This window comes from Lepisma saccharinum, chromosome 2 (genome assembly GCF_977018435.1).
Source record: "Lepisma saccharinum chromosome 2, izLepSacc3.1, whole genome shotgun sequence".
Taxonomy (NCBI): Eukaryota; Metazoa; Arthropoda; class Insecta; order Zygentoma; family Lepismatidae; genus Lepisma; species Lepisma saccharinum.
The window spans coordinates 206713047-206740529 of record NC_139230.1 but is presented as its reverse complement, the minus strand read 5'-3'; the positions used below and the strand labels follow the sequence as shown (position 1 = coordinate 206740529).

The window sequence follows — 27483 nt, the reverse complement described above, 5'->3', positions numbered from 1 at the left end:
CTTCCACTGTCTAACTTTATTTGGGTCAGAGAGACTGACAGGGAAGTATCGGTGTCCTATTAAAAGCGTTCCTTCAGCGTGTGTTTAATTTTGAGTCATCCAGTCGACAAAACGTTAGTCTCTACATACACCAAAACTTCCATGACAACTTCGCAAGATTTTGCTAACATCCTGATGCAAAAAAGAATGCAGTTGCTCAACAACAAGGAAGGAAGATTTGTGCATTCTGCCCATCAAGCAAGAGGAAGATGGCCCGATACATCCAAAGCTCTGTGAGGTGACACCAGTCAACGTTGTTTTGAGTGCAGAGAAGACATATAAAATTGTAATTTTGCATTCCTATTCAAGTCTTTTTAAGTAAATACTAACTTTTGTAGTAAATAAAATGTGTCTTGCAAAATTTATGCTGTGTTCTAATTCTGAAGAAATCAGTAGTCCAGCAGACTAATGGTTAGCTTTTAACATTTCGCACAAAACAGGTTACATTTCTAGGGCTAAAATGAAAGTTCCCAAAAAGTGTGTCTTAACCTAAAATGGTGTATTTTACTGAATATAAAGAAAATAACAATCAGGTTAGGACTTTTAAGGGTTTATATTTATGAATACATAACATTTAACCAACACAGAATATTTATGTAAATAAACAAACATACTGTAAAATATGAAGCTTTATTTTGTGATTTGATTTGCTTTATTTTACTTTGATTTTTGTGCCACTTTTGGCTAATTTGCGAAGATGGGGATGAGTGATTACATGATGAAATTCATGAATGGACCACAAATATCCATGCCCAGGCCAGGATTCTAACCCAGGACCCCTGGTGTCGTAGCGTGATGTGCTAACTACTCCGCCACAGGGGCCAGCAAAATATGAAACTAATCACACTATTTCACACAACAGTAAAAACACTATGTGCATGTACAATTTAGATTAAGATATGATACCCACATTTTGAATATATTGGATGACACCAGAAACAAACTTTTTAAAAAGTATAATCAATAGACACAGTTCACTTACCTGCATATGCTCTATCATCTACATCAATCTTTCCTGCATCTCTTCTCCAGGGCAAATTTCTTCTATGCACATCATACCACTTCAAAAGATCGGATCTTAAATTAACGACCTCATCTATAGTAATCTGATGAAAAGCATGATTGGTACTAAAACTCTGCATCTTGTTTTTTGCCATACCTACAATAAATAACTTTTCCAGTTATGGAGTTAAAATTTGATTCTAAAACTTTTTAATATGTGGTTGACATCCATATGGACACACGTGTAAGAAACTAGTATCATTGTATAAATTGATAGAACATAAAAATAAAATAATAAAATTAGCATGTAGTTATGTGCAAAATAAGTCACGATAAAAGCTGCAACAAAATATTACTAAATATTCAGGAAAGTATGCTTGCGCAGTCTGCAGATTTCCAATTTGTTTAATGACGTTTTGCATGTTTTATAGGAGTGTTAGGAAATGCATTTGAATACCAAAAACAATTGTGGGAGAAAGTGAAAAGCTTGGAGAAAGTAATTAGCAGTCAAAAGTTTCACTAAGTATTAGTTACTTGAGAAACTAGGATTTGAAATGTAGTTTGCGTGAGCAGGCATTCTTGGTTTCAAATCAACTCTGGCAAGATTTTTTTTGCATTTTTTCAGGTGAGACTCAAAGGGGAATTGTGCTTGAGACCAAATATTATGTGATCAGTCATCTAAAGCATTTAGCAGCATTTTCTTCTCTAAGAGCACTATGAACTGCCTAACCTAACACTCCATGTGCAACAGCAGTCCGTATTGAAGATGACAAACGAATTGATGTTCCCAGACAAAGAACCAAATTTAACTAATCAATTTCAAGATATCTAATCTTGCAATAATCTTCCACCTGTCAGATGCATTGTTCTGCAAAGGACACTAAGAAAGCAAACAGATTAAGAGAATTCTGTTTTATTTTCCACGCAGCTTTTTTTCCTTCCTCGATAAAAATAAAAGCTGAACTGTGAAAAACTTGATTTAATAAAAGTTGCAATTTATCATGTCTACGGAGACAAATCCATGCATAATTCATGGAATTCAAAGAATTCCCGGTGAGTAGACACCCTGCAAATTGAAGAAATTGTGTGGAGCTGACAGCAGTGGTAGTACATGACAGCACTGAAGATGCCCTGTCAGCTTGTAGTCAGACCATTCATCAGCTCATGAACATTCAAGGTGAGAATATCTAACTCCATGAAAGTTCTTCTCAAAAGTTGCAAGGGCCCAAGTTTCTTATGTTTTATTGTGATTCCATCATGCTATGTATCCAGTTTTTACATGGTTTGTTTTGATTTAAGTCTGTTGAAACATACTGTGGAGTTTTGGCAATTGCTTACTCCGTGTTTCATTGACACTGGTTTTTCACTTCCATATACGTACTTCTACATAATTCTGTACTTGCCAACAGCCATTTGTTTAGTATAATTTTGGTTACAAATTAATACTCTCATGGATAGGTTAGGTGGGTGAGGTTTAGTTCTCTTAACATCAAAATAATATCCCTAAATGTTTTCTTTAAAAAAGGGGGTCTACATTACTTCTGCATTCATTCCCACTAATCTACGATACTTACTGTTGCTTCTATAACCTATCAACAGAGAATGCCTTATCCATGGGGAGCGCACATGCTTGCGTAAGGTAATTATTAAGTTGTTTTTTTCCAACATAAATAACTTGTTTTCGAAATCAAAATACTGTCCACTCCTTTAAAGAAGGTTCAAATTTTCCTGTGACAGTGATTGCCAAAATTCTACGATAATCAGTCTCTCTGCAAGGAGAACTTGAAAAAAAATCATAATTAATTGGAACCTTTACCATTGCAAGAAGATGACCACCTAGGATGTTAAGAGGAGAGTTTGATTATAGTATATTATATATATATATATATGCTTATGGATAGGTATGTGTGCTATTATTGTGAAACACATATATATCTCGTAGCTTTTTCCTATGATGTGTGGATATCTGTCATAGCTTTGTGGGGCAGATTTCAACAGTACTCTTGACCCTCTCATGTAATGCATCAACTCCTGCTACTAGATGTTAGCCTCATGGGACCCTTGAAGTGAAAAATATGTGGCACAAAACTACCGGATGATGGTCAATCCTGGAAAACACATGAGTATTCATGATCTGTCATTATAAAATTTTTGAGTTTTTGTTTTAAATCCATTTCATGCCAAGAAGGCTAGCCAGGAATGGACCTATAGTTTAAAGTGTGATCTGAACCACTATGTGCCTCCACCAGGTATCTAACCCGGGAGCCCTTGATTATAAGACAATGACGTTACCACAGCGCCATCAGGAAGGCTCTGGCATTTTTAAGAAACACAGCCCATTTAACTTAATTTACTACCAACAATATTATGTCAGTTTTTGCAAAACAAGAGATATGGTGGCCCAAGTTTCTATTGTTTTATTGCGATTTCACCATGTTACATATGCATTTTTTACATGATTAGATTCTAATTTACACGAACTATGGAGTTTTAGCAATTACTTACTGCATGTTTTCTTGACACTGGTTTTTCACTTCCATATACTTCTATGTAATTCTGTACTTGGCAATGGCCATTCGTCTACTATTGTCTTAGTTACGAACTGCCCTTCCTACCTAGGTCACATGTGTAAGGTACGAAGAAGCTTTTGATCTCCGTTCACGGAATCTGTTCGTAATAATAATCGTAATTATTATTATTTCTTTTGGTTAGGTGAGGAAGGTGAGCATTAAAATAAGATCCCTACATGCTTTCTACTACCGATAGTGCTACTGCTTATCTCAAGCACAAAACCCCTTTGAGCCTCCTGCAAACATTGAGGAAGAGGTGAATAGCAGTAGTAGTCAATGGAATGCATCATGCATGCAAAATTAGGAGTTTTGTGCAAGGTACCCCATACATCTTATTTTTTCCCATAAATTGGACTTTTTGAAAATAAAAACTGTGCCGATTAGTTTCAGGAAAATTCCAATTTACTTCTACATTCATTCCCACTAGTGTACAATACTTACTGTCACTTCTATCAACAGAGAATGCCTTGTCCATGGGAAGCGAGCATACTTGCATAAGGTAATTTTTAAGTTTTTTTCTTCTCTTTTTTCAACAAAAATGACTTTTCTTAAAATCCAAACATTGCTCATTACTTTAAGGAAGGTTCAAATTTTGAGTGACAATCATTGCCAAAATTTCTAAGATAACTCAGTCTCTTTTAGGAGAATTTGAAAAATCATGAAACAATCTGAACTGTTACCATACGTACATAATATTGAATGATTAATAAAAATAAGACATTGTTCAAAAGCATGGGGGATTGGACATATTACCAATGTTTTGTTTAACGCCTTTAACTTTCAAAAGAACTTATTTTTGTGTGTAAAAATGTTTCCATGTACTAGAAGATAGATTTTTTTGTTTATTTTTCTATTAAAAAGTAATAAAACAATGTTGGCTATGAAATAATACAATAAAATTGGTGATATGAATTTACAATATCGGAAGTATCTCCAATTGCTTTCAAATTCGGCATACTCACTAATTTTGGCCTCGTAATCATTAATCTGCAGTTAAAAATTGGCAGTCACGTCTAGAAATTGCAAAATAACCTTGTCAATTACCGCTATGATTCTCCATACACTAACAACACAACATTGCTCAAGTGTTGTCCAATAAGCGAGACCTGTTGCATGGAGCATTGATTTGCATGTGAGAAAATGGCATCTTGCGTAAATGTGGAAAACATGTTTGCCCCATGAACCATTCATGGTAAGGTTAGGTTAGGCAAGCATAGTTAAAAAAGAGGCATCATAAACATAGTTTTGAAACGCTAATCATTGCAGAAAATAGTTATTTTCTTCATAAATCAAGGGTGTTTACTCCGTTCACGGACCCACTTTTTTCGACTTATTTTGCAATTTCTAGACGTGACCCCCAAATTTTAACTGCAGATTCGTGATTACGAGGCCAAAATTAGTGAGTATGCCGAATTTGAAAGCAATTGATGTGCCCGAGTCTTCCCCATATGTAAAGGGAAATCGTTCTTCAGAAAACTTGCAGTAAGTAATCACTAAGACTCTCAAGTATAAGTTAAGACATAATTAGAAATCGAACCATGCAAGAAATGCTGTGCGCCACGATAAATTCGGAATTAAACAAACTGAACTCGGGCCGCTTTCATTAAATGTTCCAGGGTTCAGAGTTCGAATCTCAGCCTGGGTATGGGTGTTCTTTGCGAGTGTCCCTTCATCAATCTCATCATACCTCTCATCCTCATCGTCGCGATTAGCTAAAAGTAGAAGAAAAGCGAAACTAAATAACAAAAATCAAATAATTAAAGGTGTTATCATATCAATGAACATCACCTAATTTCCCGCTCAAGTAGCAAATATGTACATGGCGCAACACAATTTGTACATTTACATATTTATATTTCAGATCGTCTCAAACAAAGTTGATTGAAAACTTTTGGCTTACCACTCAAAAAAAAATTTCACTGGTTTTAAAGTTTAAAGTACATGAAGCAATTCATTGGCTTGGCACAAATTTCATATTCAATTTCACACAGATCACACGTGCATAATTTGTAAGTTTTAAAGCCTATCACTTCTTTACATAGTCGTGTTGTAGTTGTACAGGAAATATACACGAGAGTGAAGTTGCCTGCTCAGAATCAGACAGCACATGGAATTTGGAAACGACTGGGCACAGATTATATTCTACAGACGGACTGGATGTACACAAACCGTTGCTAGGTGTCACTTACCGCACGGGGGGGGGCAAGGGAGAGTAGTTGCCCCTCCCAAAACTCTCACTTAGAAATTTAGTGTAGAGAAATCTTATTACCGTTATTAAATAATACAATATTATTCTCTTTAAGAAATAAAGTATTTTCAAGCCGACGAAAGTTCCAAGCAACTATGGGGGTATATTTCCTATGTGATTGGACTGTCACTTCGTTCTGCAGCAAATTAGTTATTAATTATTAAGATTCATGCATTTTATTTGCGAGCGTAGTTCTGTTACACCTATGTGGTCGCAAAATAAATTGGTCACAGATTGGAAATGAATACATTATAGTTGCCTTGAATCTACTGTACGATGTTTACATGTAAATTAGCCTGAACTAAGTATAATGAAAATAAAGGGGGAGGGGAACAGAGAGCTTTTGTGCCACGGAACCTGAAATTCTTCTAATAGTGTTTTTTCCGTGGTTCCGGGCCAGGGTTGGCAAAATTTGTGTTTTTTTAAAAAAGAACAAAACAAACTGTTTATTTTTGTTTAAAACATGTTTTTTTTTTGTTTTAAACATAGTTTTAAACATGAGTTAAAAAAAACATGTTTTAAACATGTTTTAAACAAAACAAATTCAACCTTTTCCCAGTAAATTATAGTTAAAGTCGTTAAAGAGAAAAAATACTCATTTTTATGAGTACAATGGCGACAAGGACAGTTTATTTACCTTTGGAGATAAGGTTTACCATACTGCAGGGTAGGGGTGTGGGGTACAGAATTTTTTGGGTCGGGACGGGGAAAATTCTCAATTTCCCGAAAAAGTCGGAAAATTTTCGGGGCGGGATGTGTTCGAAATTTCCCAAAGCTCTTGAAATCTCGAATTCTACATGTAATTTCCATCTTAAGTGCTTGTTTTTGCACTTCTGGTACAAAACCACAATGCAGAGAATGTCTAGAATTGACGACGTTTTAAAATGACCATTCGGAATTTCCAGACTGCTTGGGATCCCAAAACGTCGGAAAGTCAGGATCGGGACGGAAATTTTCTTTCCCGATCCCGGTCCCGACTTTTCGGGATCTCGCACACCTCTACTGCAGGTATAGGCGCCGACTCCATGGGGCTTAAGGGGGAGGTCGAGCCCCCCAATATTAACAATGTGGGGGCAGAGCCACCCAAATAATTTTGCTTAAGAAGATCTAATGTATTATTTTGCTTCTCTTGTAAAGTTTACTCTGAACTGTGCCACATGAACTTAACTTTTAATACACATTTAAAATTTTCTACACCATCAACTTTGGTGGACTAAAACCGCTAAACCATCAACTTTGGGGAGGCTATGACCAGAGACAGCAAAACTCATGATTTATTACTAGTATATACTAAGTATGTAATTATGAGTATTGTTAAAATTTTTACTAAACATGAGTTTCAAAAGACGATGTGCATGAACTAGGGTAGTGGATGGGACGTTCGGGCTACAAATGGCTCTCGCATGACATTCAGAACGAGATCATTGATATATTAGGGAGATCTGTTTTGCGCTCCGTGGTAGCAGATAATAAAAGTCGGGAATATTTTGCTACTATGGTTGACGAAAGTTGTGACATATCCAACCGTGGACAATTAATATTCTGCATTCGAACTGTGAATAAAAAAATGACATTTTTGAGGAATTCATGGGCTTTTATTAGGGGTGTGCGGGACGGGAAAAATTTTCAATTTCCCTACTGAGTCGGGAAATGTTCAAAATTTCCCGAAGCTCTGAAAATCTCGAATTATACACGTCATTTTCATTTTAAGTGATTTCTGGATTAAAAACTAACAATTTACGGTAAGTTCCAGAAATTGACAATGCAGAAAACGTCGAGAAATAACGACATTTTCAAATGAGCATTCGGTATTTCCCGACTGCACGGGATCCCGAAAATTCGGGAAATCATTTCCCGAAGTCCGGATCGGACTTTTATGAGATTCCGAACACTGTGGCCAAAACTTAAAAAAGGGAGAGAGTGAGTCATTCAATAATTTATTTCAGTGATCAGAGCCCCCCCCCCCAATAATTTTGACAAGTCGGCGGCCGTGACTGCAGGGACAAAAGTTGTGGGTAATAGCCCCCCTTTTCCGCCACTACTGAAGTAGGTTAGGATTTATATTCATCTAAATTTCAAGAAACTAAATATTATAGAATTCCTATCCTCGTCCTGAAAAAATCACGGTGAAATATTTCCTGCTGCCTGAACAGTTTATATAGCAGAAAACAACCTGCAGTGTCATAATAGATTCTCCAGATGATTTTTTTCAAAGTACAAAATTATGTTTCCAAAAGTAAGCATCTGCGCTTCATTCAGTTATACAAACCAATGAATCGTATCGCAAAAGAAAAAAAATCACGTCACGATCAAAATCACGCATTGTGTATTTAGATATTAGTTTCCATTTCAAGCTTCCACCAGTCTCAAACTTACAGGACGATACGAAACAAGGAACTGAGAGGTTTCGATTTCTACAGTAAAGCACGGGTCTTTCTTGTCGCACAACATCTTGCTACCTTGTGCATACATTGCTAGCCTGCCTAACCTAACATCATAGGCATATAGCCTAAAATTATAAAGCTTTCTCCTGTGACGTCAGAACATAAGGTTGCTCAAGTGTTGTGCGATAAGTGAGACATGTAAAGAACGGATTAATTGACACAGATTCAATGAAAAACAGGGTTGCCAAACAAAAAAATTATCACAGACTATAAAATATCTACCACCAAAATGTGTTTTAAACACTTGTAAAAAAAACATGTTTAAAACAGATTGTTTTAAATGTTTAAAACATTTGTAAAAAAAACAAAGCCGTGTGTTTTAAACGTTTAAAACAAAGTGTTTTAAACACTTTTGTTTTAAACATGCCAACCCTGCAACGTAGGCATGTGCCCTAAAATTAAAAAGCTTTCTCCCGTGAGGTCAGAACAAAAGGTTGGTCAAGTGTTGTGCGATAAGTGAGACCCATAAAGCACGGATTAATTGACACAGATTCAATGAAAAAACAGGGTTGCCAAACAAAAAAATATCATAGATTATAAAATATCAAGTACCAAAATGTGTTTTAAACACTTCTAAAAAAAACATGTTTAAAACACATTGTTTTAAACGTTTAAAACATTTGTAAAAAAAACAAAGCCTTGTGTTTTAAACGTTTAAAACAAAGTGTTTTAAACACTTTTGTTTTAAACATGCCAACCCTGTTCCGGGCACACATTATATACACCCCCGTTTAGTACCCATCAATACAATAAAACAGATTGAATGTGGTTTTTCTTTCTCCGACTGAACTTTCATGAGCCTTTAGCCCCCTTAACCAGAGGGTCTGCACACGCCTATGGCAGCTAGTCTTAGCAACTTGGTAGATACATGCAACAGCACCAAATCTGACCTACCTAACCTATCCACGTAGGCATGCATATAATAGCAGAAATGCGCATGTAAATAGGTTAAGCAGTCGAAAATCACTAAAAATTCAAACTTCCGTTTCACCATTGTTCTTTGCCCCCGCCTCCCTTCCTATATTTCCCCTCTCTGTGGTTCAGAGACTATTTACAAATAAACCTGGTTTCCTACAGAGGCGCAACCACGGATTTTTGTCTGGGGGGACAAGTACCGCGATAAACGTACCAATAATAATAATAATGGCATTATTATTATTATTATTACTAGTAGTAGTAGTAGTATCAAAAAAACATTATCATCCTCATAAATTACGCAAAAAGGGGATAGAAGCTCCTCTATGATAGAAGTCGGTACTAAAGCATTTGTTTGGAAAAACTATTTGAAATATTTTTTCAACACCGTCAATTTCACATTAGCTAATAATGAAAAACAAGCACACAAACTGTATTTCGAATGGCAGAAAATGAATGATAAATGCAGAGGCGTGGCGTGCATGTAGCCGCTGTTACCGCAGGTAACACTAAAATATAAAGAATTGAAGAACCTGTCTTAAAATATTATTACGTACATAAACTGGTAATATTGTCGTAAAGTAAACATTGCAGACTGACATTTTTTCTGACACCGCAAAAGCGAAGAGGAGGACTGATCCGGTACGCTCCACAGGCAACATGAGGGAAGGGCCCTGAGCCCACCAAAGGAAGACTTGGCGTAGCGGTAAAGACTGTTATGGCGGGAGGAGGAGGCGGCTGTTTAGCCGGCACAGTTGCCGGTGATCCTTACAGGAAACATACCAGTGTTGCCATATTCAATTGACAGAAAAGAGCTAAGTCGCCTAATCGGGTCTATCTTACTCTGAAGGTGTCCAGTCACACTGGGGAACGATGGCGCAGTGTTAGTAGCGTCGCCGCCTTATAATCAAGGGATTCCGGTACCCGGTGGAGGCACAAGTGGTTCGGATCCAACTTTAAACTGTCCCGATTAGCATTACTGTTCATGAAGTGGACTTAAATCGCCAAATCAAAATTTAAAAAAATCAAATCACACTGGGGCAAAAGCAAACTACCAAGTGATATTTTGTATTTACACTAAATATCAGCGATTATGAAAGTCCTCTTTGTCCTTCTTCGACATCATGGGCGAGAAGGAGAGGAGAGGGATGGGTATGGTCAAGGGGTCCGCTGTCCTTCTAAAAATGTCAACCTAAAATTCTATATTTCACACATATAATATTATTTAGGTTACAGGAATTTGTGATAATTGTTGATAATACAGATTGACATTGACATACGTTGTCGCAGGAATGCAATAATTTCGGATTGAAGCAATGTTTTTGAGGTGGTAGAACTGTTTTTGGGTGAAAACAATACTTACAAGCATAATTTCCCGATTGTTATCTTAGCACGCTCTGAAGTGTCAGGTGTCGCAGGTTCGAATCCTCAGCAAGAAATGGTTATTTCAATGTTCGTTGTTATTATTTTACTTACATAATTATAAAAATTAATAATTACATACACAAAGAAATAATAATTTTATTTCAATAATTCACCACGCATCGTCATCGTCACGATTATCCTATAAAGCGAAAGCCTTAAAGGTAGCAAAGGACGTAAAATATACGAAATAGTAGTGGTGTCAGAAATGAGATTTCAGTGGATTTAGCGAAACATGGGAGTGGGAGTAGTTAGGAAACAGATGAAGACTACATCTACTCTACATACGTCTTATTTGAAACGAAAATGTTTCGCGATTTGGGCAAATCTGGTTTCAAATGAACTAAGATGGCAACATTAATAGAACTGGACATCTTGCAGGTTCCGAAGGAAATATTGGGGAAGGGCCGATGCTGAGAGGGGAGGGGGCAAGGAGGGTGCTTCACGTGTTACAAAAGTAAACACCGGTTTGTGGGAGGGACTGTGCAGTGGGAGTTTTGTGACTGGTGTCTTTCGTCTTTATGTTGTTTTCGGGCATTGTCAATTAATTTATGAAGCTTGCTCCGAGTTCCGAGGTGGCAGGTTCATCCTATCTGGACAGTGTGTGTGTAATCGTGCGATAGAAGATATTTTGAAGCAATCTTTCGGTTCGTTATTTTGCAGAAAACATCGAAATTGTGGCGAAAGGGAGGCCAAAGCCTATTTTGAACGATTTAAAAACCAAGTCGTCTGCTGGATATGACCGACATTTCAATGTTTCGTGGTATAACCACTATCCGTGGTTATGTGGATGTGTGCAGTTGTCGAAACTCTTTTGTTGGCCATGTACTCTATTTTCGGGTGAAAAAAACAAAAAGAAACGTGTCGAATTCAGATGTGGATAACATGGACCATGACGCACCCAAAAATTCAAATTCAAATGAAAAACTTCTCTTTATGACAGCATCATAGAAGTTTTTTGATTTGATTTGATTGATTTTGCTTCGCTTGTGCCACTTTTGGCTAATTTGCGAAGATGGGGATGAGTGATGATATGATTAAATTGATGAATAGACATCACAAACGCCCATGCCCAAGCTAGGTTTCGAACCCGGGATCCCAGCATCATATAACTATTTTCAAAGTCGGATTGATCTGCTCTATAAGTAGCCTTCGATGTTTCTGTAAGTATCAAATTACGTATTATTGTGTCAACAACCAATGTTTGCGGTTTCACTTTAGTCCTTATGTCAACATTTTTTTTTCTGATTAATAACTTTACCAAAATTTAGTATTGAATTGCATACGTACCAGATTAATATTATATGAACTACTTGGAAGACATTGGGGAGGGGGGGGGCATGAGGTGGGGAGGCGCCCAAGTCTCCCTTAAATGTCCTACTGATAACCGGTTAACACTTTTAAAAATCCACGCCACGCCACTGGATAAATGCATTCCGAAGATAATTCTTTTTGTATGTAAAACATGTATAACTTTCATTTACAACATAATGTTTTACACATATGCAACATGGAGCGACATATAATAAGAAAATACAAATGCAACATGCTAACATTGTGTACACATATTATTTGAATACATTACATTAAAGAAAACAATTAAATTCCGAGCGAAGCGAGCAAGAACATTTTTATATCCCATTTTTGCAATTGAAATAATATTGGTATAATAGGGCACAAATAATTTCACTGGACGCCATGGCATTCTCACTTTACAACTTTTTTTCATTTAGATCGCTCGGCATCCATGGCCGACTCCCGCCCAGTGTTGCCACAATCTGTAAGCACAATTTCCCTTTGCTAGGGGTAAAATTTCCCTTTTTCGCCCATTTTTTCCCTTCATCTAAAGAATTAATAATGATAATAATAATAATAATAATAAATATTATCGTTGGTCCATGTTCGTATGTATGTATAAAATGTTAAACAATTTAACTTTGAAATGCTACGACGCCAGTGGTCCCGGGTTCAAATCCCGGCCTGGGATGGCTGTTTGTGAGTGTCCATTCATAAATTTCATCATATCATCACTCATCCCCATGTGAATGGTCAATAACCTCCAGCTCCAAACGGTAGCCAGTTGTGGACCAACCCAAATTCCACCCTTCCTCTCAGAACAAAGTAAACGACATTTTTTTTTTTAAGAAAAATCTCATTTTCAAAACTGGAATCTCTTATAATGTTTAATATAATTAATATTGAGTCTGTCTTAATATTTCCCTGAAAATTCGCTATTTTTTCATCGAATTTCCCTTTTCCCTTAAAATTACCTCCAAATTTCCCTTCAAAAAGGGAAATTCCCCTTCATGTGGCAACACTGCTCCCGCCGCCTTCTAGCTACGGCTCTGAACCTGATGATACCGAGACAAGCAGGCCTTGCGAGCGAAGCGAGGAAGAAAATTTTGCTAAATGTATTTTAAAATGCATAAGATTTGAAACCGAAGGGGGGAATTGCTCCTCTGTGCCCCCCTGCAGGTGCGCTTGGCCGTCAATGTTTGCCCCACTAGAATTGACTTCTGTCGAAGGTTGGGGGCAATGCCCCCCCCTGTGGTTGCGCCACTGGTTTCGTACAACAGATTCAAAACAACTACACAATTTATTCATTTCAAACTGTGACAGCGATTAGGGGTGCGTAGGGGTACAGTTAACCCCCACACTATTGCCTCTTAATGCTAAGCCTCGTCTACGAAGAAAATGAAAACTGTCCTCGCACCCCCCCCCCTCCCCACTTTTGTCACCCATCTACTGATTTCCAATTTATGTGCAATTTCCTCTGCAAACACAGAGGTAACACAACTAACGAAAAAAGTATGTAGGCGTATTAATAGGTTAGGTTACACCCAGAACTAGCACTCCGTATGCTCTGTGCCCGCACCCCCTCCACTTCGAACTATATTTAACATATATATCATTACATCCACACTTTTTCTTTATTTCAGTCTCTTTTATCAGGCAAAAAAAAGTTTGATGAAAAAAAAAAAGCTCAGGATTCGAACACGCAACCTTAAATTTAAAAAAGGAACAAGTCAGGGGGAGAATTGTGTGATTAACACCGGAGTCAGCTATCACTGGCTAGCCAGGTCGTCAGGGTGCATGCAAGAATGCATGCTTGTTCCGGCAGCAACTCCGGACCCTCGCGGGTGTTAATCAACACATGATCCCTTCACAACTAGGGATGCACCCTCACCCCTTCCAGGTTCCTAGCCTCCGCGGTAGCTGGATTACAGGGGTCCGCCACAGCCCCCAGCTTTACGTATAACATCTCGGAAATTGGGTCATGGATAATTAGCGTGTAGATTATACTTTTTCTAAGTAACCATTTGCACCGTTGGGTACTCTAAGATAATAGATCTCTTCTAATATAGTTAAAACAATAGACAATACGTTGCAATAATCAACTTACTATTCTTTGAACGACGAAATTATATTTGGCGTACAAATTTCCCAATGCTTCGCTTATTTCCTAACAGATGGCACTAGTGCGTGCAGTGTGCGAATGAAAGGGGGTGATGCAGGGGGATTTCCCGATCACAAAAATTGTATCCCTGGCAAAAGAAAATTATTTTTACCCCCCCCCCCCAATGAAAATGGAATTGATAATATATAGTATACCATTCCTTGACTATGTTAAACACAATTGAAAAATCATTCGTCAACAATCATCGAAGATGTTTTTGTCCAAAAGGGGTTCATCTTCATTATATAGTTATCGCACAATCATTATATAGTTATCGCACAACGCGAGACCGGGTCTCCCTTATCGCACAACGCTAGAGCAACATTGCGTTCTGACATCACCGTGGGATGTTTTCATTGTTACGTTCAGGCCCGTAGCTCGAGGGGGCATAGGGGCTAATGCCCCCCCTGTGAAAAATACAGAACACCGTCCTACCTGGAATTCTCACTAATCTTTACAATTATATCCTGTATTACTCTAGCAATATAACAAAGACACTTATTGATTTTGTGATTTATTAGGGTGTATGCAGGCACGTATCCAAGGAGGAGGCTTAGGGGGCTCGAGCCCCCCACCCGAAAGTTTTCGGTTTACACTAGATAAAATGAGGTTTTTGGTTTCTTGTGGTGAGAAATAAGATAATGTGACGATAATTTAAGGAGAGAAATAATTATCGAGGCAATACGGAGAATGTTCTGTATCCTTGTTATTGTTAATAGTGCGTATCCAAGGTGGAAATCAGGGGGCTCGAGGCCCCCCTTAGGATTTTTTTCTGTTTACACTACATAAAATTAGGATTTAGGCTTCTTGAATAATGTGATGATAATTTGAGAGAAATAATTATCGAGAAAAGACTGAGAATGTTCTATAACCCTGTCATTGTTACTAGCGCGTATCCAAGGTGGGAATCAGGGGGCTTGAGCTCCCACACAACTTCAGGAAATATTTCTGTTTACATTAGATAAAATTAGGATTTTTGCTTTTTGAATAATGTGACGATAATTTAAGGGGAGAAATACTTATCAAGGCAAGACTGAGAATGTTCTATAACGCTGTTGTTAATATTGCACGTCAACTTTTCTTGAGCTTTCAGTATTGTCGCAGCAAACTTGAGCACTATGTAGAGACTTGTCAGCATTTGGAAGCTGCACAGCAAAGGTATCGCCACACCTAGAGCGATTCGTTGTAATTTTTAATCTCTGGAAGGCGCGAGAGGGAATGTTCTTGAATAAGTGGCGTCTAACTACTGGCAATATTTATAAATCGTTTATCTGCGCAACGTTCTAGAATATACTGAGGATATAAATACGCGTTAATTAGAACCATTCCTAAATATAAATTCTTTGACCGAACCTTGGGTCCAATGAGAAAAATGGCGCTGTCTCCGACATCATTTTCTTTTAAGCGTTCAATTCAAGGACTTGTTCTTGATTTATTTGATCGTGTTAAAGATGCTTTACTTCAGTCTCCAATACGAAATTAAAAAAAAAAAACTTCTGGTGAGTTGCTTTTAAAAATTTATCCGAGATAAAGAGTGGCGTGACGATTTTCGGCAGGGAGAGTATATTCCTGTTTTTTGACGTTATTTTTTTAAGGACTGTGTCAAATGGGGTTATGACCCCACCAACCCTCCCTTGGGCACGTCACTGGAGATACCTAAATTAGTAAGCATTTGATCATATTGGGAGAAGAAACATTAGATGTGTTGGGAACGGAAGGGTTTTCCCTGTGCAATAGGTAATTGTTTCGCGATCCAGCTGTATTCTATAGAAGACTTCCTTTGTTTCGTGCCGATATATGACTGCGGAAGCTGTGACAGACAATTTTGAACACTTGCGAGTGCTTAGGCCTGAATATGAACAATTTGGTGGGTTTCGGCTTTTAAAAGAGCTGCAAACATGGGAGGACAAGACACATTAGTGGTGTTCAGGCTCGAATCAGAGAAACATTCGAGAACTGTCTGCGTCCAGTTCGCAGCACACAATTTGAATCTTGTGTTGTCGAGTGGATTGATTGTCCATCCCGTGCATGTGTAACAGCTTCGTAAAAACACTTTTGGTTACCTTGTACACAGATGTTTTGATGCCTGATTAGAAGAAATGGACGAACATACATACTAAGATGGTTCCGGCACACAAGGTTAATGGAAACTGAGGAGTCTAGTGGTAAAAAATGTTCAGATTTCACGTTCTGATTAAAATCACTGCCTTAAACAGTGGTGACGATTTAGGGGATAGCTGCTCCCCATTTTTTTGCCTTCATACTATGGCCTAAATCCTAAGCCTTGTCTAACAAGAGAAAGTAAACTTTCCTTGCACCCCCCCGGTTTTGGAACCAAATTGCCACCACTGACCTTAAACATATAATTGTGAGGTTCAATCTATACCCCTTAAAAAAATTGTGTTCAACCCCCCCAGCCGAAAGGAATTCCTGGATACGTGCCTGGGTGTATGGGATTCGTTATAAATGTATCAGGATTGGAAGGAAATAGTCCCTTCCCGATTCAGACTTCGGGAAATGATTTTGCAATTTTCAGTATCTAGAATTGTTGCGACATTTTGAGTAGTCTTGTATTAATGGTGTCTAATGTGTTCGGATGTTTTTCTTGGGTGTGTTGAAATGAAGTTTGAACTGCTTAAATATTTGTTTCCCAAGTCTATCTTTTGGTAATAGTGATTCATGTGGATATTTGCTTTTTGTTACTTAGCGTTGCTTTTCTGCCACATCTACCTAATCGTGACAATGAGTGATGACGTGAAATTGATGAAGACACACTCATAAAGAGTGCCGCAACCACAGGGGAACAGGGGGCATTGTCCCCCCCCCCCACCGAACTTGGACGAAGTCCATTCTAGGGGAAGCAAACATTGAAGTAAAAACAAGACTAGGAGAATCTAAGAATTTTTCTTCCAGACGGCCAAGGGCACTTGAAAGGGGCACAGATTGGAAATTACCCTCCCCCCCTCGATTTCAAATTTTATAACAAATAAAAATACATTTCGTAAAATTTTCTTGCTCTCTTCGCTCGCAATGTCTGCTATTCTTATAGTTCAAGTTCAGAGCCATAGCTATGGGGCGGCGGGAGCCAAACAATCTATATGAAAAAAAAAAATAAAGAGAATACCATGGCACCCCGTAAAATTATTTGAGCCCTATTAAAACAATTATTTTCTATGAAACTTAATATGAAATATTAATGACACTGTCAAATCAATCAAGGGATTCCTATTTGATTGTTAGGTGTCAAAGACATGCATTTCAACAATAAAATAATACAATTCACACAATATTTTGTAAAATGGTTACCGTAACCAGTACGTAAACATTGTCTGTAGTGATGCAAGAGTTTCCCCTTTGAAGGAAGTAGAGTCCGTGCTGGACTAAGGGCCCCATGTTTTAATGTTTCAGCAAGTACAAAAAGTTTTTACACAATTCATTAAAATGTAGATAATATGTAACGATTATTATTTTATTAATTCGATTTTTCTTGCATAACAGAACACAATGGTGTTGTTGGATTCTCGTTAGATTCCTTTGTGCGTAAAAATCTTGCATACTGGAAACTAGAGGGAATCATTATGAAGCATGATTTATAAAGGGTTCCCTTAATCAGTTCTGCAGAGGCGCCTAAAGCTGTTGGTACATATTCAGTAGCGTACGCAGGATTTCATCAAGGGGGGGGGGGTTATTTCGAAAACTTTTTATAATTCACATTACCATTGTTTTATTATACTTTAATTAATAATAATTAATTAATAATACTTACAATTAATTAATTAGTTTAATTACTACTAATAATACTACTAATGCAGCTGCTGTTACTACTTCTATCACTGCTATTATTAAGTAGTAGAGATCTACAAAAATATATTTATGAAAGCAATAGAATAAAATTACATTTTTTTTGTTTCTTTGTTACGAAATAATTGTCTAGTCAACTGTTATTTGTATATGATAGGTGAGACATTCTAAGTGTGAAGAAAATCCATAAAAACAAGCAAATATATTAAATTTATTTAAATAATCAAAATATGAAACTCATTCAAGGGTCCGCGGTGTTCTAGTCTGACAACCTCGTGGGAGATCCGGGTTCGATTCCAGGAATTGGTTGGAATTTATCCAGTCTTGTCTCCGCATCCAGCCTCATATCAATGGGTACCTGAGAGCAACCCTGGGAGATAAAGGCTGCCGGAGCATGGTACTGATCACATCCCCTGCAAAATGGCCGAGATCGAGAATGTGTGGGCCCCAGCACACCACTACATGTGTCTTCATGGCACGGTGCTATATGCACGGGGAAATTTACAATACCTTTACCTATGGAACTCACCCAGGATGATGATGAGGCGCGAGAATACATCTTGCCAAATTCCACTGAGTCTATGTTTTCGTTCAAAAGTAATTTTATAGACATTCCAACACATTTATCATTTCTAGGTGATTCACAAAGCACTTCAACATTATTTAATGATGTGGATGTAGAGTTCACAAGGGGATGCAAAATCAGTACCGGGAAGAACGTTTGCAATAACGTCGGCACACTGCGACGAAGCAAGCAATTTTCACAATTCTCTCGAGACTGCGCGACTATTTGCAAAAGAATTGCAAAATTGAACTTTGTGGCCGCTTAGATTGTGTTTGGAATGTTGTTTTTCTCCATGCTGCATTGGAATAATAATTCAAATTATTATTATTAGTATTACTGTCGCAGATCATTGACTGTGATAAATTAGCCATTTTTAATTTTTTCTACAACATTTTCCAACCCCCCGTCCCCCGACTATTCCACTACTGGTTGAAGATCTCCACGCTTAGAGGTGACGAAGGAAAGCGTGGGTGGGAGACCGGCAGTCGGTAGGTATGCCTAGGCCCTTCATGGGCTGTTGCGCAACGGATTATTATATCCGGTCTACCAGTCATGACAATCTTTGAACAGGAATTTGGTGTAGTGGTTAGCGGCACCACCTTTCGGAGCGTGTTCAGTTTTGTAATACGAGTTCGAGTCCTGGTCACGGGTATTTTTCTTGTCAATTATTTATTATGTGTGTTGCATTCAATTTGTTGAATGATCTCGGATAAATATTACAGTGAATTTTATAGAAATATATTTTTACTCGTACCTTCATATTTTTTGAAGTTTAGAAAGCATACTTACTATTAACATGTTTTTTCGCTCAACAACATGCATAGAGAGGTACAAAGCATGCAGTCAAATGTACAATATATACATATTAATAATAGGCTTTATACCCAGGCCGTAGCTAGAGGGGACAGGGGGGCAACTGTCCCCCCTGTGAGCCTGCTTTGCCCCCCGTGAAATATACAGAACACCTGATATTCTCACTAATCTTTACAATTATATCCTGCATTACTCTTGCAACATAACAAAGACACTAATTGATTTTGTGATTTAATGAGGTGTGTGGGATTCCGAATAATGTCGTACTAGGATGTCCCTTCCTGATTCAGACTTCGGGAAATTATTTAGTAATTTTCTGTATCTAGAACAGTTATGACATTTTGAGAAGTCTTATATTAAAGGTGCTTAATGTGTTAGAATGTTTTTCTTGAATGTATTGCTACTTAATTTGTTTCCCAAGTCTACCATTTGGTAATAGTGATTCATGCAGTAGAGAGGGGGAATGGATATTTAACTTTTGTTACTTAGCTTTGCTTTTCTGCCGCTTCTAGCTAATCGTGACAATGAGTGATGACGTGAAATTGATGAAGAGGAACAGTGCTGCAACAGGGGGGCAGGGGTATTGTCCCCCCAACCTTGAACGGCAGTCCATTCTATGGGGTGTAAACATTTAAGTAAAAAACAAGACTAGCAGAATCTAAGAATAGTAGGACAAATGGATACTGAAGATGGAATTAGTTTTTTTTTCTTCCAGACGGCCAAGGGAACTTGCAGGGGGGGGGGACACAGAGGGTGAATTGCCCCCATTGATTTCAAATTTTCGTAAAATTTTCTTGCTCGCTTCGCTCACAATTCAATTTCTGCTATTATTATAGTTCAAGTTCAGAGCCATAACTATGGAGCAAAGCGGTCTAAATGAAATAAAAAATGTGTTAAAAAAATGCCATGGCGCCTTGTGATTTTTTTTTCACCATATTAAGTTCAGTTTGAAAAATTTCGATCTAAAAATTTTCTTGCTCGCATCGATCCCAATATGATTGTTTTCTGTAATGCATTCTAAATTACCCGAGTTTATTGAGCAATTTTCACACCGATAGTACCCCTGGGGGCATTGGTGCATGTACATTACAAAAGACATGTTGACATCGCACATATATATATCTATACATCAATTTGGCAATTTTTTTAATAATAATATAACATAATATAATAGTAAAACACACAATGACAAATTATTTGTTGAAGTGAACTAGTGCTGTAAAAGTACATGTTATATAGTGTATACAATCTAAATTTATTTTATAAAGTTAGATAATTCTTGAAATTCTTGAACTGAATATAATGTGTATTCCAATAACAATTTTTTCACTTTACTTTTAAAGATTGTGGTTCTCTCAAAATTTTTGTAACTTTTTGGTAATATATTGTATAACTGGATGCCTGAGTAAAAAGGTCCTGTTTGGAATGCAGTTAGCCGCACTTTGGGAATGTGGAAGTTATCTTTTTGTCTGGTATTGTAATCGTGAGTGTCTATGTTCCTTGGATAGTTCGATTTTGTTTCGTGTATGAAAGTAAGTGTTTCAAGTATGTACAGACTTGGAAGTGTTAATATACGTAATTTTTTGAAAAGCGGTTTACATGTATCAGTTTTATGTGCATTTGCCAAAATACGCAATGCTCTTTTTTGAATTTTAAAAATCCTCTGCGATTGAGCCGAGTTTCCCCAAAATTGGATACCATACCTCAAAATACTTTCGAAGTTTGAGAAATAGATATTTAGCAAACATACTGTATTGAAACTATTTTTTAAGGTTCTTAATTGGTAACATACGGTGTTTAGCCTCTTGCATAAATGATCTATGTGAACTTTCCAGTTTAGACACTCGTCTATAAATATTCCAAGAAATTTTGTATTGTTAGTAGCTGTTATAACGGCATGCCCTACTGTGAAATTATATTGCTTAATAGAAGAGTTTTTGGCTCTAGATACACCAAATTTTATTATATTAGTTTTTTCGTTGTTCATAGAAAGTTTGTTTGCTGCAAACCAGCTTTGTAGTTCAGTAAGAGCTTCTTCCGTTTTTTGAATTAATGTTACATCGTTAACAGAATCTACCAAAGCCGTAGTATCATCAGCGAAAAGAGTAATTTGGGCGGTATCAACATTTGCTGGAAGGTCATTTATGAACAATAAAAACAACAGGGGTCCTAGTATCGATCCTTGGGGGATTCCAATAACCACATCTTTCAATTCAGAGTAATATGTTGTTTGCGTCCAATTATTGGATATGCTATTTATTGCAACGCTCTGTTTTCTATTCGATAAATAGGATTCTATTAATTTGTTTGATACACCGCGGATTCCGTAGTATTTTAATTTCTCTAGTAGCAAGTGATGATTCACACAGTCAAACGCTTTTGATAAATCACAAAAAATTGCAACAACAGAATACGTTTTGTTTATGGCGGAAAGAATATTATCAATTACATCAAAAATGGCATTTTTTGTTGTTTTCGATTTCACAAACCCATTTTGTTGCTTTATGAGTATCTTTTTATCTTCTGCATACTTTATTATCCTATTATAGATTAATTTTTCGAAAATTTGAAAAAATTGACAATAAGGAAATTGGTCTGTAGTTTTCAATTTTTATTTTATTTCCTTTCTTATACAAGGGTATTACTTTTGATATTTTTAGACAATCTGGGAAGCTGCCATTTTCCATACAGTCGTTAATTAATTTAGCCAAGGGCTCCTTAATGTACGTGCAAACCTCTTTGATCACGTTAATCGGCATTGAGTCTAGCCCTGTTGACTTTTTGTTTTTCATATTTCGAATTATGTTGGAAATTTCTTCGTCTGTAGTAGGGGTCATATAAAAAGAATGCGTGAAAGATCTTTTGACGTTATTTAACTTTTCTTTGTATGTGTCCGTTACGCTGATGTTACGTTGCAGGTTAAGTGCTACATTAACAAAATAATTATTAAAAGTATTAGCTATTTTTTGCGGATCTGTCTCTATTACATTACCTGTTTCTAATATGATATCTTGATTCGTGTTCGTTTTTTTACCTGTAATATGATTAACTATTTTCCATAGTTCTGCAGTTTTGTTTTCTGAATTATTCAACTTTTTATCAACATATAATTGTTTGCAATGTTTTAATGTTTTCTTGTAATTTTTGTTGAACTGTTTGTAATGATCTTTAAGGGTAGGGCTGTTTGCATATTTACTCTGTTTATGCAATGATCGCTTTAATTTGCTAAGATTTTTAATTTCCTTGGTTATCCATAGGCAATTGTTTTTGTTGTGAACTCGTGCTTATTTTATGGGAAAACATTTATTAAAATGGTATCTTACAGTATCAAGAAATTTTTCGAATTTCTCGTTTACGTGTACAGCCATATTGTTTATAAAATCCCATGTTTCTGATTTAAGCGCTTTTCTGAATTTTGAAATGTTCTCATCATTGTTTGTGGGTCTGACAAATCTGAATTTTGCGCGTGTTTTATGATTTCGCTTGTCTTCTATTACGTTTACCTTAATAAGCTGAGAATCATGGTCAGAAAAACCTATGCAAGTTTCTACTGAATATTTATTAACGTTTATATTGGTAAAAATATTGTCTATTGTACTTTTTGTTTTTTTGGTGATTCTAGTTGGAGTTGTAATTGTATGAAACAGACCAAGAGAGTTCATTACATCCAGAAAACTATTTTTTTCTGCAGTGTCTTTAGCTACATCAATGTTAAAATCTCCACAAACAACAATATTCTTTTTGGAGCTTTTTGTTACGAGATTTAGTAATAATGTTAACTTATTTAAGAAGACATCCATGTTTCCACTAGGCGTTCTATATATTGATATTATGCATAAGTTGTAAATAGCTATTTCAATTGCCGTGCATTCGAAGTCTTGTTCTACAGAGAACTCAACAGCTTGTTTTATTTCAACTACGTTACTTTTAAGTTCATTCTGAGTGAAAATTAAAGACCCGCCTCTTATTATATTTTGCCTACTGTAACTAGATGCAATACATAAATTATCAATATAATTAAACTTTGTTTCATCTTTCGCTAACCAGTGTTCAGTGCAACAAAAAATAGTAATTTCATTGTTGTTTTCTTTTTGTTCCTCGAAAAATATATCCATCTCTGACGCTTTTGATATCAAACCTTGAACGTTGCTATGAAATATGGTGATAGTTTCTGATGCTAGGTCACTGCTCGACGGATTCTTACCTCCCCTTTGACCCGATCTCCCACTCCACAGGACTCACTTGTTTCGGTTCCTCAGCTGCATCCTGGAATCCTCGCAGTTCGATAGCCGGGGGTGACGTGGTGTTGGGGTGGGGATAGCAGCAGACACTCGTGATTCACGTTCGACACTTATATTCTCATTCACAGATGCATTTACAGGAATTTCCTGCGTTGCCATATTTCTTTCAACGGAACGCGATCTTGCATATTCTTCGCACTGTTGCAAGGAATAACGCACACCGTTAACAACGAGATGATCGTAACGAAGGAACGCACCGTCACCGCACTTCCTGGCTTCTTCGAGATGAGGTTTTAGCTCGTTTCTAATCTGACGCACACGATCAGAGTAATGCTCCGAAACCGCTACACCGCACTGTTTGAAACTTTTAGATTTCGTCAGTATTTTCGTCCTGTCTTTGAACGAGAGAAACTTGGCTACAATCGGACGGCAGCCTCTTCTTGAGCCGAAGCGATGGACCCTCTCGAACGAATTTCCTCCTAGCGCGATGCCTGTATTCTTTTCTATCACTTGGCATAGTATTTCCTCAGTATTCTCCCATGTTTCCCGTTCTTCCTCCTGGACGTTGTAAAAAACGAGGTTGTTCCTTTTAGATTGGGACTCAAGGTAGGATACTTGATCATTTAACCTGGCGTTCTCTTCTTTTAAGAAGTCCATTTCTTGCTTAATGGCCTTCACGTCTTTCTTGAGAGACGACAGTTCTTCCCGGAAACACAGCATGTTCTTATTTATCTCGTTCACTTGGGACGATAACTGTTCCTGACCTTCCTTCAGCAACCTATACAGATTCTCGATTGTCATCTTCTCAGAGTCTGGACCCGGGTTTTGCTCTATTCCTCCGATGATGAGCAGCATGCAGAGAACTCCAAAACACAAAACACATTGGGCAAGCCATTGCCCGTTACCAGCCCCGTTTCCTGTGATTTTCTTCCATTTAAAAGAGTTGAAAAGTCCTATGCGGGCTCTGTAGGATTCCACGCCTATCCCCATGGAGAGAGAAGTAAGACCAAATATGTAGCTACTTCAGACTGTTGCTGCTAAAAAGTTTTGTCTCAAATGCACGATTAATTCTTTTGAGGAAAAGGAGACAAAATTTGTATTATTTTTACTGTTGATTTGTTATGAGGCGGATGAATTGATTATGTAATGAAAACTCGTTTGAACCAGTTTTCAAATTCAAATACTTAGGAGTAATATTAACAAATGAAAATTATATTAAAGAGGAAATAAAAAGTAGGCTTCATTCAGGAAATGCATGTTACTTCTCTCTTCATAAACTATTGTCTTCTCGTTTAATATCTAAGAAACTAAAAGTTAAAATATACAAAACAGTAATTTTGCCTGTAGTATTATATGGATGTGAAACTTGGTCCCTTACATTGAAAGAGGAACATAAATTGAGAGTATTTGAAAATAAGATCCTTAGGAAAATCTTTGGACCTAAAAGGGATGAGGAGACAGGTGAGTGGAGAAGGTTACATAATTTAGAACTACATAATTTATATTCATGTCCAGATATTATTAGAATAATTAAATCAAGAAGACTTAGGTGGGCAGGCCATGTGGCACGAATGGGAGAGGAAAGAGGAGTTTACAGGATTCTTGTTGGGAAACCTGATGGTAAGAGACCTGTAGGAAGGCCTTGACGAAGATGGAGGGACAACGTTGAGATGGACCTAAGGGAAATCGGTAGGGATGGAAAAGAGTATATAGAACTTGCTCAAGATAGGGAAAGATGGAAGGCCTGTGTTGCTGCAGCCATGAACCTTCGGGTTTAAGAAGGCTAGGGAGTTAGTTAGTTAGTTAGTTAGTTATTTAATGTATTCTCATTAATATATATATTAAAGAAACTTTGAATGCATACACAATTTAGCGTTAACTTGTTGCATACTTATGTATATTCTTATTTTACGTCATTCCATGTTGCATAAATAAAATATATGTTGTGCATGAAAGTAATACATGTCATATGTACAAATAGAATTATGTTCATCATGCATTTTGTGTCTTTCAAAAATACAGTTGTGCGCTTGTTTTCCAGTATTAGCTAAAGTTAAATTGAACGTGTTGGAAAAATATTTTCAAATCATTTGTTCCATGACAAATGCTTTAGTACAGACTTCTAACCCCTTCTTACGTGATTTTTAATAAGGTCTTTGATGCTACTATTATTATTACCACCACTACATTAGAATTATCATTATTTGCACGTTTGTCATGGTACTGGTCTCCCCTCCAGACAAAAATTTGTGGTTGCGCCCACTGGAGTACGCAGGATTTTTTTCTGGAGGGGATGGAATTGTATAGGTAGATGCTTTCAGTGGCACAAACTTATAGGGAACATAGCGCACCTAAGAATTGTCGTGTTATTATATTTGTTATTGTTATATATTTTCGTATTAAAATCAATAAATATTATTTTTAAAATAGCGAGTATGTTGCATATTAATATCATAATACATGGAAGGGAGAATTTGAGATTTTTGAACTTATAAGAACCCAATGTTTTTTCAAAATTTGGCATCCCTGACTGCCGCGGCACACAAAATAAGATATACAAGGGTCGTTCAAGGTTGACCGGGATTTTCGTACGTAAACAATCGATGAATAGTCGGATCATGATGAAACGTGCGGGTGACGTAATGTATTCCTCCGCGAGTAACTAGCGCCCGGCATGACGTATTTCGCGCATGCGCAGCAGTTGCAGCGAACATGGCGGCAAGCAGTGTGTCTGTGGCTGTGGAGCAGCGGTGTGTAATCAAATTTCTCGTGAAGGAGAAAGTGAAACCAGCTGAGATTTTCAGACGATTGCAAGCACAGTATGGTGAACAAACGATGTCGCGGACAAGAGTGTACGAATGGTGTGAGCAGTTTCGCGAAGGACGGGAGCTGGTGACAAATGAAGCGCATGGACACATTCGCCCGACTGCAGTCACACCAGTGAATATCGCACGTGTTGAGCAAATGATTCTTGAGAACCGGCGAGTAACAGTGCGGGATATTGCTGTCGAGGTGAATATCAGTGTCGGGAGTGTTGAGACAATCATTCACGACCACTTACGCTTCCGCAAAATCTGTGCAAGGTGGGTTTCCCGCCAGCTGACATTCGATCAGAAGTGGACACGCAGGACGGTCTGTGAACAGCTTCTGAATCGGTTTCGAGCAGAAGGTGATGAATTGTTGCAATCCATAATCACGTGTGATGAAACATGGTTGCACAATTCAACCCCAGAGTCCAAAAGACGCAGCATGGAGTGGCGGCATAAAGATTCCCCGCCCCCCAAGAAAAGCAAAACGCAGCCGTCCGCTGGAAAGATCATGGCAAGTGTCTTCTGGGACATGAAGGGCGTTATCCATGTGGATTTTCTGGACAAAGGGAGCACGATTAATGCCCAGTATTACTCCATATTGTTGAGTGCTGCTGTACGAAAGTCCATTCGCAAGAAAAGACCTGGGATGTTGTCTGGAAATGTCATTCTTCTCCATGACAATGCCCGTCCTCACACGGCCAATGTGACAACAACAACTCTGGCCGACATGCGCTGGGAAGTTATGCCCCATCCCCCCCTACAGTCCGGATTTATCCCCCAGTGATTATCATTTGTATGCACCCCTTAAAGACCATCTGGGAGGGAAGAAATTCACGACAGACGAAGCACTGCGGAGCGATGTCCTCCAGTGGCTACGACAACAACCAAGTTCTTTCTACGCCAAAGGAATTCGGGAGCTGCCAGAACGATGGCAACGGTGCCTCGGCGCGCACGGAGAATACTTTGAAAAACTGACATAGTTTGGTGTTTCTTCTGCTACCTATTTCCCCTGCAGAAATAAAAGTCCCGGTCAACCTTGAACGACCCTTGTATATTTACAACTTTCCACTCTCAAAAATGTCAACTGGGGATAATTTTATAGGACTTGAATTTACCACACTGGTTTTTTCCAGAGTTTATGGTGCTTTTACTTGAA

General features: G+C 37.6%; 1 protein-coding gene across 1 annotated transcript in view; it reads right to left on the bottom strand.

Moving 5' to 3' along the window:
- Positions 1-27483, bottom strand: part of LOC145981088 (adenine DNA glycosylase-like) — a 75468-nt gene that overhangs the window by 33245 nt on the left and 14740 nt on the right. Inside the window, exon 2 of the mRNA XM_083114225.1 lies at positions 1022-1198. Within this exon, the coding sequence (XP_082970351.1) occupies positions 1022-1196 (175 nt within the window). The 5' untranslated portion in view covers positions 1197-1198. The remainder of the gene's footprint in view (positions 1-1021; positions 1199-27483) is intronic.